At 42.1% G+C, this 13,519-nt stretch overlaps 2 protein-coding genes across 2 annotated transcripts in view; both read right to left on the bottom strand.

Annotated features, from left to right (window-relative positions):
- Positions 1-13,519, bottom strand: part of LOC136179616 (NLR family CARD domain-containing protein 3-like) — a 173,233-nt gene that overhangs the window by 76,905 nt on the left and 82,809 nt on the right. The window lies entirely within an intron of this gene.
- Positions 1,358-7,461, bottom strand: LOC136179622 (electron transfer flavoprotein beta subunit lysine methyltransferase-like). Its single transcript, XM_065956462.1, has 3 exons — positions 6,388-7,461; positions 4,121-4,251; positions 1,358-2,568 (listed from the first exon to the last, which is right to left on the bottom strand). Exons 1-3 carry the CDS (start codon positions 6,645-6,647, stop codon positions 2,219-2,221), a joined length of 741 nt encoding a protein of 246 aa, XP_065812534.1. The 5' UTR covers positions 6,648-7,461; the 3' UTR covers positions 1,358-2,218.

Here is a 13,519-nt window from a genome sequence, read left to right as displayed (position 1 = left end):
TTAAGTCTATGAATATTGTTTTGGTGGTCAAACTGGCTGCAATTTAAGGGGCTACCGCAGAAATCATGCCTATAGCACCAAAATGGTTAGGGCCGGCTCTGTGACAGACTTTGGAGGATTAAGGGAAGTTTAATGAATTGAATACATGCATATATCTGTGAATATATGAAGGATAGGAAGAAGATGAGGGTGTGTGAAGGAGATCCAGCAGAAGTTCAAACTCCTGACTGAAATTCCTCTCTGACAAATCAAAGTATTCCAGTAAAGTCAAAGTAGGCCTATCTGTACTGAAGCTCCATGAAGGAGACTAATCAGACCTTTAAAGACTTTAACACTAACATGTGATCCATGTCACAGCTGTTTTATAGAAATATGATTATTATCTTTGCATGAAGTTTCAGATTTCAACTCATCACCGCCAACACCAGAACATTTGGAACAATCAGCAGAATCCAAACATTTGTACTCTTGTTTCAAATTATCCAATTTGTTTTTATTGATCTTATCTGTAAGTTTTATTTCCCAACAGCAAGACTTAAATGTGCAGTAAACCTCTCGGGGGCTCAACGTCAAAACTGAGAAACATCCTGTTTAGTTGGTCAATCTATGTCATATTTACTTATATTCTGACTCATTATAGACTAAATAATATCCTTACAACAGAAGACAGGTCTCAGTATGCTTGAATATAATCTATAAATAATATTAAACATTTGAATATTTCTTGAAGACGATTCAGAGCAGGACATGAACGTCCTCACTGATTATTATTATGTCCCTGAACGCAGCAGTCAGAGCCACCTACATGTGAAAACGTTGAGTAGTAATAATACATTACAGTTCCTGTTTTCAGTCTGCTCACTTGTCTGAAAAATAAAACTGATGGCAGAGGAGGTTTGATTGGATTTGAATTGATGGTCTGTTTGATTGTCAGCTCATTTTAAAGCAACAGCGCCACCTACTGGACAAAGATTCAAAGCTTGCTCCAAACAGCAGCCGAGCTCTTATCCAGCTGCTTCAAAGTGAGCAGCCTGATGACTCTGCTGGAGCCAGATTCACACGTAGCCCCGGCCGGGTCACACTCCTGTTCAGGTTTGATCTCTAAAGAGAGAGAAACTGGTCTGTAAGGCATTCAGATATAAACTACTGTAGGGTAGAGGTCACCGAGGGGCGGGCTGGAACAAAGAAAGATCAGTTGTAGTCTGTCTGTTGATGTCTCAGTATTTTTGCTGTCTTTCTTTTCTTATTGTATTTTGTCGTTGCTGTCCTGACCTTGTCTGTTTGTTTTTTCTGTGCCTTATTTGTCATGTATATGTCACCAGTTTGTCACGCTATTGCACCTCATTAAATGAATGAATGAATGAATAAAAACCATTCCTGAGATAATCCACTGCTGGTACGGAGGTGCTCTCTGCCTCCTGTGTGTGAACAAAGAGTGTGTGTGTGTTTGAAGATACAAGTATATCCATCTCACATAGAACTGTGTTTGTCTTTGATTGAAATGGGGGCGGCAGTTGCGGTAGAGGGTCGCCGGTTCAAGTCCCTGGCCTGGTAGCTGGAGAGGTGCCAGTCCACTTCCTGAGCACTGCTGCCCTTGAGCAAGGCACTGAACCCCAAAACTGCTCTGGAGCGCTCGCTGTGGGCCGCCCCCTCACTCTGAGACCTCTCCATTAATGCATGTCCACAGGATCCTGTTTGTTCATGTGTGTGTTCATGTTTATTAAACAGAGTGATTCATAAAGGATCAATTCAAAATGAAATATGAAACACACATTGTGAGTGTGTGTAGTTGTCAAACTGAAAGCAGACATCACAGCCGTTTTTACATCTGCACTCCTGAAAACATGGAAATCATTTGAGGAGGACTGCTCCTGACTGCAGACGCAGCACTGAGGGAATGCTACTTTCAACATCAGGCTACTTTTAGAAAATGACCAACCCTGCCTTTAAGCGTGATATTGATTTGAGGTCATATCGCCCCGCCCTGCTAACCAGGCTACCGGAGCAGCAGCAGCACGGCGCCATGCTTCCTCTCCTGAACACAGACAGAAGAGAGGGAGTTGTTTTGATACAGCTGATCATTCAAATATCTAAAAGAAGTGATCATTCAGATTGGGAAATGTACCAACCTTCCTTGTTTGTGTGACTTTCAAATAAAACACAGTCCTCTCAACCTCACACAGTCCATGTTTTCTTGAAGAATAATTCTCTCAGGTGTTCAGAGTTCAGGTGTGTAGCTCCAGACGCCGCTGCAGCTCAGGCCGTAGTTCTCCTCTCTCACACTGTCGGGCAGCTCAAACTGAGCCAGCGGCCTCAGGAGGCGTCGGATGGCGTGCTCCTCAAACTGAGCTCTTCCTGGATCTCCGATCAGGACTTTGGTGCCGTGGGTCTCCATGCAGCGGTTCAACCAGCTGTGCAGGCTGGTGGCGAGGGACTGGTCGTAGAACATGTCGCCCAGCAGGATCAGGTGGAAGGCGGCGGGCGGTGAACCGATGATGTTGTGGGTGAGACACACAGGAGGCTGCAGGCCGTTCAGCTCACTGTTCATGTGCGTCGCCATGGCTGCCACTGGAACACAAACAGGCGGGTTAACACGTCACAGGGTTAGGCTTCAAGGAATCATGGTGTTCATGTGTTTCTTTTAATCACAGCAGTCTATATACAGGGTTCACACTCTTTTCCAGGGATCATTTTCCAGGACTTTTCCAGGACATTTTCAGCCATGATGGAGCTGGTATGACAGTCCGTGATCGTGCCACGCCAATATTAAGTGTAGTCTTTAACAAGGTTAATCACACCCACTGTGAGCTACCGCTTCAACGGTTAAACATTTAATATCATGTTAAGGTCCATTTTTTACACTTAACAACGCAGTATTATATTTGAAGAGACAATGCTAGCAAACAAGAAACTTTCAATGGATTCTTGTTCCTCGTGTCCCTGGCTGTACCCCTGAGAAGTTTCAGCAGATTTTACTGGAGACTTTTTTAAATGATTAAAGTTGAATTCTGGTCAAATTGCATAGAGACGCTGATATTTTAGAACATTTTAATTCATTTTTCTAAAAAACAAGAAACTTTCAATGGAAAGGTCTTCTGGTTTCTGTTTGTAGTTCATTTAAAGTCCCCATGATACTGACAGCAGGCAGAACATTATCTGCACTGAGGACCACCTCCCACAGACGGGATTCTGACAATGATTTGTTTGTCTTAAGAACCAGATACATGCAGTAAAAAAGTCTGTTCTAGATAAAAACTCATTTACAGCCACAGATCTGCTCGACTCTGTCACAAAAGCTGATGATTGTTAGATTCCCTGCATTCCTGAAACGCATCAGAAACGATCGACCCGGCCTCCATGGAGGACAGACCTGACAAAGCTTCACTTTTCATTTCTTACAGATCTGCACAAGGATGCAGCCTCTAGTGGACACTCGATGAACTGCAGGATTTTACACCTCAGCATCGGCTTCATTTTTAAAGACCGGAGGTTTCTGCTTAGTTTGACAAAGTGCAGTCTGAAAGCAAACCGAACCAAATGAAAAATGCAGCAATGTTGCAGCTCAATGATAAATGGATTGAGCTTGTAAAGCGCTTTTCTGGTCTTCTGAAGACTCAAAGCTCTTTTTACACCGCAGGTCACACCTACACATTCACACCCTGATGGTAGAGACTGCTGAGTAAAGAGACCATCAGAAATAACTAATCCCTTTCATAGACACACATACGCCACTGATGAAGCAGCGAGAGCAATTCAGGGTTCAGCGTCTTGCCCAAGGACACGTCGGAGATCTGGCTGCAGGAGCTCGGGATTGAACCCCCAAACCTTCCGGTTGAGAGACGACCGACTCTACCAACCAAGCCACAGCCGCCCCTGAATCGCCCAAAATTTCATAGGTTAAAATGAAATAATGTTGAGCTCCATCACAGCTTTTTGACTTCTTGCGTCAACCATCTGAGACCTCAGCCAACCACACGAGAAAAAAACCTTCCACCCGTTCACGACATACAGCGAATGTTTTAATGTTCCTATCAAAATAAGAGCCTGAAAATGTGTCCATGCTATGATGTCATGATGTGATTAAATAACACAGTAGAGTAAGAGATGAATGAATGCTTACTAGGGTCGATGTCGTTAGCCACTACATGAGCGGCACCGCACAGAATGGCGGCGATGGCGGAGGCTCCACAGCCGCTGCCCAGATCCAGAACGGTCTGACCCCGACACACTGCGGGGTGGTCCAGGAGAAACCTGAACACAGAGACAGAAACAAACAAAACAGCTGTTTAGGTTTGTGAAACCAACGAGACGCCAGAGTCACTTCCTGCTCCGTCCCACAGGTCGGAATCAAACCTACGGTCTCTGCACATTGTGGCCCTCGAGCTAACCACTAGGCCATCGCCACCCCTTTATCTTAATGTCTTTGTTGCATAATTTCAACGTATTGAAGCGACTGCTCAAACTAATCTTTAAATGACAGTGAGCCTTTGTCCCAGGCGTCTGATGTGTTAGAAGTCCTTCACTAAAAGGTGGCTAAGGTCCTGGACCTCCTGACAACACTAAAGATCTGCACTGAGCAGCCGCTGAAGTCCTGAAGTCAAACACTGGAGCTCAGAGAGTTTAGTGAGAACAATAGAGAAGACGAGGGAACCAGCTGAACAATTGACTCAGGACTTTTGCTTTTATATCGTTATTAAGACGTCTCCTACTGAGCCAAGACACATGCACATTTCAAAAAATAAATCAACCTGTAGTTGGTCCGAACTTCATGGTGTCACGTCCAACACGTCTTTATGACTTCATTCTCGGTTTGGGAGGCGTGGTCTCATTGGACAAATCATCATTATCATCTTATTTCATTAAAACTTCATTAAAGATAGAGTCGGTATCTTTTCAATATAAAATACAGACTTCTCCTAAAGCTGCTCCATTGTCCCTTCTGGGCCTCCGTACATGTGTGGTGGTGACTGTGTCTGCAGAGACTCTGTCCTCTCACTGGATTTTACTGTTCTGCTTTGTTCTGGTTGACTCAGGATGTTTCTGGGCGGACCTGGTGTGTTTTGTAGTGTCTCATCTGTATGCATGTACCTTATATTCTCTAATAATCAACATTTATGTCAAGTAGTCATGCTGCATAATCATATGTATCTCAGTAAACTGTATCTTAATAAACTGAAACTGCGCCTCAGGGTAAAAATGCATTTAGCAGAGCACACAGGAAGGAGCCCTCAGGGGAGGGTGAAAGAAAGTTCAGTACAGCAATACAGAAAGGTGAATCCTTAAAGTTACCAATAAAGATGAAGTTGAACAGATCAGATGGTGAAAAGAGGGCGTGAAGAAGCTTGTCCCCACGCCCCTGCAAAGCCATACATACTGTAATCTTTGTCTGTTTTAGTCTCTTCAGTTGAAGGGCTCACTGCTTTATGACTCCATGAATACAGCTTCCTGTGCTCATGTTCTTTGGCCTCCAGGTCCGGTCTCTGAAGAGGACTTTGCAAACTTTAAGGACTACAATTACACCGTGAAGAAAACAGAAAATAGATTCAGAACTTCAAGATGTTGCGGCTTCATTGGGTTCGGATGTAGGTTTAATCTGGGTCCAAGTTTGATACAAAAAGTCACTACAGTTTCCTCCAGACAATGACAGCGCACAGGTGAGTGGAGGAGTGGATACAGTTCAGTGATTGGACGAGATTCAAACCGGCGAATATGACGGACGTGGACGTAGTAGCAAAGAAGAGAAAATATAATCAGAGTGAGGAGAAACACCACAATCATTGTTCATTTTAACTGCATTAAAGTTCATATTTTAACACCATATTTATCGACTTTAAAGGTCACATATTCTGCTAAACCCACTCCCCCATGTTCCTCTAACTCTAACATGTGTCTCTAGTCCATCTACAAACCCCCCAATGATGAGAAAAGTCCATCCTCTCGTCTTCTGCCTGCTCCACTTTTCAGAAAATGTGTGCTCAAACAGGCCGTTTGGAGATGTTCCCTTCATGACATCACAAAGGGCAGTAGCCCCTCCCCCAGGTGGGTGACACTCCCACAGCTAGGTGTTTGTTCTGCCCTCTGAGGCCGCGATCACACCGAGACGCGCCGCTGCAGACGCGGGCGCTCATAAATACATTTATTTCGTTTAGATTTCCAAGGTAATTCTAATTAGAGGAAACCATGGACCTAACTTCATATTACTTTACTGGAAATGTATTCAAGAAATGAGCAGCTATTTATCACCTGCTTCTCTGGAAATAGCAGAATATAATTACTCGGTGATGTTGGGATAACGGGGATGTAAAGCAGCTGTGCACCAACAGCTGTTAGTGACGTCACTACTAAAGAGGTGAAAGGTGAATGAAACAGGTATATTAGAGATCTCACCGTGACAGCGCCTGTCCTCCGGGCCAGTAGATCGCCCAGTACGGGTCCTCGTAGGGCCACAGTTCGGGTCTCTCCGTCCAGAATCTGCAGCTGGGAGTGAACAGCCTCAGTCTGAGCTCCGGGGTGAGGCTCTGCTCTCCGACCACCTCCGTGTTTTCACCGATAAATCTGCGGCTGTGAGACACACACCTCCGTCTGAATGCTGTGAACGACCCTTTAACACACCTGCTCCATGTAGAGGACTTAAAGAGTCCAAACATGACCAGTTAGCCACGGAGCTACTCGTCAGAGCCCTTCTTATGTCTCTGTCACCTTCTGTCGTTTTTTAACATCTTAAAACCCGATAAGAAATGAAAACACACAACTTTCTTCTTCGTTGGCTGGCATCCAAAAAGTTGCATTACTGCCATCTGCTGGATTTAATTATTACTCACATTCCTAAATCCTCCTCAATAAACCTGTTCTCAAGAGAGATTTAAACAAGCATCTTCGTCCTCTCCCTCTCTCCCCACACTCCAAAATACTTTTTACATCTCTTCTTACGAGTCCCTCTCTCTCCATTTCTGACATCATGTTCTGTCTATGTGCTACATACTTTCTACATTTAATAACTACATGTTCAACTGTTTCTGCTAGATTGCATATCTCACAAAGACCAGATGAATGTTTTCCAGTGATATGTAGAGAGCTATTTAAATGACTGTGACTGATTCTTAACCTGGACATTACGACCTCCTCTCTTCTGTTGCTCCCTCTGTATTTTACTTTATCTATTTCCCTCTGAATTGAATATAAATGTCTTCCCTTTGTCTGATTGTTCCGATATTGTTGCCATTCCTGTTTGATTTTACTCCATGTGACTCGTTTCCCCTCTGACTGAGATCATTTGATGTTAATATCAATCCTCTCTTTCTTTACAGCTTCCTTTGCCAACCTGTCCACCTTTTCATTTCCTGCTATACCTGAATGTGCTGGAACCCACATGAACATCACATCTGTCCCCTGTTTAACCACCTGGGAATGTGTAAATATGATTTCATATAATACATCTTGACGACTGTGAGATGATCCTGATTGAATACTGTATAAAGCGCTGACTGAATCACAGCATATCAGCACTTTCCTTCCTTTCATTTGCTCAACACATTCTAATGCAACTAAAATGGTGTACAACTCTACTGTGTACATGTTCAGGAAATCTGACGTTCTCTTCACGACTTCAACCTTGAACCTTTTGGGATAAACGCAGCTGATCCTGTTGCATTTGTCATCGGGTCTTTAGATCCATCTGTGAATACTTGTACATGATCTCCATATCTCTGTTCTATGTGTTCATAGAATTCACTCACTAAATCAACATTTCTTTTCCTTTCCTTTATCTTTAGTAACTCCAAGTCTACTTCAGCTGTCTCAAGCATCCACATTGGAACTGGTGGCCATAAAACAGCTGGACTGATATCCTTGTCATACACTCCCATATCTCTCGCCACTCTATCCCCTATCCATCCAAAACTGGACTTAATTGTTCTCTCTTTTTCCCAGCAATCCTTTAACACTGATTTTGTTGGGTGACTATCTCCATGTCCTCTCAAGTTCAGCCAATAATTAGCTAATAGCTGTTTCCTCCTTAAACATAGTGGCATCTCTCCTACTTCTACATATTGGACATATTGGAGATGATTTCACTGCCCCAATACATATCCTAAGAGCCTGTGCCTGAATCATTTCTAACTTTGCAAGTGTTGTCTTTGCTGCAGATCCATATACCACACTCCCATACTCAATCCTAGTTCTAATTAACGCCACATATATATATATTAAGGTAGCAACATCAGCTCCCCAATCCATTCCTACAAGACATCTCATTACATTTATTACTTTTTTGCATTTATCAACAATATTCCTGATGTGTTCCTTCCATGTCAACCGGACATCAAAAAATACCCCTAAAAAACTAAATGAGTCAACTCATTTTAGCTTATTTCCAAACAATGTCAACCCAATATTCTCCCCAATTTTCTTTCGAGAAAAGAGCATGATCTTTGTTTTTTCCACAGAAAATGTAAATCCCCACTTTAATCCCCACTTCTCAACTAAACTGATCCCTTTCTGAATTTTATTTACAATAAATTGTATATTCTTTCCTTTTTTCCACAATGCTCCATCATCCGCAAACAATGATCTTCCTATATCTGTTGGGATATTATCAAATATATCGTTTATCATAATTGAAAATAAAATCGGACTTATCACACTTCCCTGTGGTGTTCCATTCTCTACAACATACTTTTTAGATATTTCATCACCTATTTTAACTTGAATCGATCTCTTGTTCAGAAAATCAAGGTTCCGCTCACAAAGGTTCCCATTATTTATGTCACATACGAATCAATAATACTTTTCTGATACATGAATGTGTATCAAAAACAGTAGATGTAAATAACTTATCTATATATTCACCTTTTATATCTTTAAATGTATTTTTAAACTGTTGTCTTTCAAGCTGCTGTAACATAATTATTTTTTAGTAATTGTCCCCAATGGGGGGTCGATGGAGATGATCTTATCTCTTAAAATGTAATAAAAACAGAACTCAGGTTCTTCTTCTACTGATTCATTTAAATGTCTCTCTCTATCAGGAATCTCTTTTCTTCTTTTCAGCTGCTCTAAAAAAAAAGACAATAAAATCATAACCAGTGATATTTTGTGTACCACCCCATCACTGCCCGGGTCTCTCAGATGGGAGACACGTGGGTATACTAATTAATAAAGCAATTTATTAATAAGGAAAATAATCAAAACTTGTAGATGTGAAGAATCTTTAAAGTCAGCTGTGTAAGGTGAGGGTCTGTATGGCTGTTGTGTTGAAGACAAATAATCCAAAAGGCCAAGCTGTGTGGTCATAAGAGTCTCTCTGAAAGTCTAAACCCCTCTATTTCAGCCCTGCTCAGAACAGGCTGTTTCTGTGTCTGTACCTTTAAATATGTAAATGAGCTGTGTCTGACCACGCCCCCTCTCTGAAAGGGCTCGGGTGTACTCGGTCTTTCTCGCTCCATGTCCTATTGTTTACGGTGAGAAGGCAGACTCAGAGGGCAGAACAAACACCTAGCTGTGGGAGTGTCACCCACCTGGGGAAGGGGCTACTGCCCTTTGTGATGTCATGAAGGGAAAATCTCCAAACGGCCTGTTTGAGCACACATTTTCTGAAAAGTGGAGCAGGTAAAAGACGGAGAGGATGGACTTTTCTCATCATTGGGGGGTTTGTAGACAGACTAGAGACACATGTTAGAGGAACATGGTGAAGTGGATTTTAAATATGTGACCTTTAAATTTGACCTGATTTGGATGTTTGGTTTAATTTAGCAACTAAACAAGAACACGTTTCCATCTGTGTCTATCTGTCTGTCTTGAATGCAAACTTTTTCTTCCCTGAAAGAAATCCATGCACATCAACCTGTGTAGATGTCTCCTCAGTCCTCTGCATGGAGGCTTTGTGTCTCCTGAACCCAGACAACACGTTCTCTGAAGAGGAGGCAGTTTGTGACGATCCGGGGGAAGCCTTAGCACTAACCTGAGCAGAGGTCAATGAGGCCGTTAGAATGCTCCTCACTGACAAGGCGCCCAGGGGCCTCATTTATCAACAGTGAGTAGAAAGTGTTCTAAATTCTGTCTTAAAAATGAAATTTAGAATGTGCTAAAGTACAGAAAAAATCTGTATTTGTCAACCATGCTGACAGCGATCGTACTCACATCGGTAGGTAATCAGTGTTGATAAATCCCATGTTCTTAACCTGCAGGCTTGCACACGTTCAGGGACATTTACATTCAGAAACGCCTCCAATTAACCATTTATGGTAACAACACACCTCTTTAAAAACCACCTGAATATATTTACCTCGCCGGAATAATGACTACGAGAGCAAAGAAAAGGAGCTTCATAACAACAGGAATGGAAGTGGAAGAGGTTGAATAAAAAAGGGAAATAAATAAATAGATAATAAATAAAGAGATAAAATAAGGTTAGTAAGTGCTAAGTGACCCAGATAAATGATTAGTCTTTTCACTTAGTGGAAGTTACTAACAAAAGAACAAATGCTGCATGAGAGAAGGTGACAGGTCAGAGGAGAAAACACCAAGATGAAGTTTGAGAATAAGTTCAGGGCAAAAAAATAACAACGCATCACGGCACAAAAGCCAGAAGTATCTGCTCCACAATTTCACCCTTGAACATTTACAGCGTGGTCGGGGGCACAGCTCTCTCTGGGGGATTAATCAAACAGTGACGCTCTCCCAACAGAACAAGCTGGACCAAACGGATCAGTGCGCTCTTTTGAACTTACTGCAGAGCGCACGCTTCACCAAATCATCTAATAATGCAAAACCAGCCATGATGTAACATTTCAAAGTAACGCCTGTCACAGACGACTTTTTAAGGTTTTCACACCAATTAGGCAACGGGTCTGTTTCAAACCACACAAAATCACTTATTTTGTGTTTTGAATTTCAAAAAACTGGGAACATGCATCTAGGTTGAGATGGATTCTGGCGTGCTGTGACACTCGTGGTGCTTTTTATTTGTAGTTTCAATGTTCTACCTCTAGATTCTGTGTGTAAGCATGCTCAGAGCTGTGCTTATATTTACACACATTTCTAAGTAAAAGAACAAGTTGATAAATTCCACTCTTTGCGTGGGAATGTTCTTACACACTCATTACTCACAGATCCGTGCTCACACACTGTTGATAGATGAGCCCCCTGATTTTGTGCTTCAAACGTTCGTACACACGGTTTAAGCACATATCTGTTAGTGAATGAGGCCCATTATCTTTTGTTTCTCTGCAATCACGTTCAACTGGATGCCTCATTATAGAGCTGTAATGCTGCAGCTCCCCCTGGTGGTGAACCTGTGTCAGTGCTATGTGAGTCCTTAAGACGTGATCATGTGAAAGCCTCCCCCAGTTTGAAGCAAAGAAATAAATCATTTTACAATCTTTAAAAATCAGATATATTTATACAATTTACTATATTTATTTAATACCACATTCTACTCTAATTCTGTGTAGAAGCAGCATGTTTGTGTGGACAATATCACACTGTGGAGCTGAATGAAATGTGAGTCTGTCTCAGAACACTTTCACTAACAGAGACCGCACCTTTACTGATTGAAATAAAGAGTAAGAGTCAGGTGAGGGGGGAGAAGGACAAATGTGTGGATCTTTGTGGAAAACAAAGTTTTACTTCAAATACAAGTGGAGAAGAAAATTACAGAGCGCAGACAGAGAAATAATCTCTTCAGATCGATCAGTCTGGGAGAAAACTGTGGAAACAGTGACACCTGCTGGCAGAAAGCAGTGATAGCAGCAACAGAACCTAAACATGAATTATTATTCAAATAAAACCCTCCACAGATTGAATTTATTTCTATTTAAAATCCTGAGATAATAAAAACAGAAGGTTCAAACATCAAAGTGTAATAAACATCAGAAGTTAAAAATAAAGATAGTTTGATAACGTGTCCGTTGTTACCCTGACATGATGAATGAATATCAATGATTGAGTCTGCATGTTATTCAGCTCTTTTTATATCATCTCATATCACATCAAATATTCAGGTGCTGACTCTGCACCTGGATCCAGACATCCATTGTAGTTCTTTTAAAAACTCAGTGAAGCCTCCTCTTTGTTTTGATCCAACAAAGAGACGACTGATTTATTATCAGACGACCAACGACTCGTGGTTAAAAGCAGAACTTCACACTTTAACCTACACAGGTGGAATCAACTTCTACTGTTATCTGTGAATATGAGTCAATGAATAACCTGCACCACTACACATGTCCACAGGGTGGCGCTGCAACAGAAACATTTATATCCAAATCAAAGAGTTCATCTTCGGTCGTTGAGTCATGAAGCAGTTTAAATTCAGAATATGAGAATAGAAAAATGTCCGAGGTCATGGTCCTGTGTGTGACGGTGGAGCTGATCTCAGAGCAGCTCAGACTGCAGCACTGAGAGTCATCTGCGCTGTGATTGGTCCGTCAGTCTCCCAGTAACACAGCCCAGTTAAAGACTCACCAACACACCAGCTGCTGCTTCCAGCTCTGTGATCAGCAGGATCCTCTCTTTAAAGACTCACCACCTCCAGCTGTTGATATAAAAAGAGATAAATGAGAGATTAGACTCTGAGAGAGACTTCATGATTATTCTGATCATATAATATCATCGTTATCATGATTATTCTGATTATCAGTGATACAGAACATCCAGTATGAAGAGCAGCAGGGACTTCAGTCCTGCTCAGAAATGAAGTGGGCATGGAAAGTAGCACGCCACCTTTCAGCTCTCGTGGTCACTCGTGTTTGTGACTTGAAGATTAAAGGGACAGAGAGTCCTTGAAGGCATCATCATGTCAGAGACAGTTGAGTGATGTGTTTACTGAGAGTCCTTGAAGGCATCATCATGTCAGAGACAGTTGAGTGACGTGTTTACTGAGAGTCCTTGAAGGCATCATCGCGTCACAGACAGTTGAGTGATGTGTTTACCGAGAGTCCTTGAAGGCATCATCATCATGTCACAGACAGTTGAGTGATGTGTTTGCTGAGAGTCCTTGAAGGCATCATCATACACAGACAGTTGAGTGATGTGTTTACTGAGAGTCCTTGAAGGCATCATCATGTCAGAGACAGTTGAGTGACGTGTTTACTGAGAGTCCTTGAAGGCATCATCATGTCACAGACAGTTGAGTGATGTGTTTACTGAGAGTCCTTGAAGGCATCATCATGTCACAGACTGTTGAGTGATGTGTTTACTGAGAGTCCTTGAAGGCATCATCATGTCACAGACAGTTGAGTGACGTGTTTACTGAGAGTCCTTGAAGGCATCATCATGTCACAGACAGTTGAGTGATGTGTTTACTGTTGATTCATGTAAACTGTGTTTAAATCTAGCAGCAGCAGTTTCTGATGTTCTCTGCCTTTTGGGACAGAAATAACAGCAGACATTAAACACACCTTAAAGAGTTATTTCCACCTGGATGAACTGCAGTGTCTCACAGGTGTGCTGTGTGTAATCTGTCCCTGTGTGTGTTACGAGCCTTGTGGAAGAACAATGTGAACCTGTCTGTGTCTGTGCA

Source organism: Labrus bergylta, chromosome 7, assembly GCF_963930695.1.
Source record: "Labrus bergylta chromosome 7, fLabBer1.1, whole genome shotgun sequence".
In the NCBI taxonomy this organism is placed as follows: Eukaryota; Metazoa; Chordata; class Actinopteri; order Labriformes; family Labridae; genus Labrus; species Labrus bergylta.
Note: the sequence above shows the minus strand (reverse complement) of the source record. Positions and strands in the feature narration are given on the sequence as shown.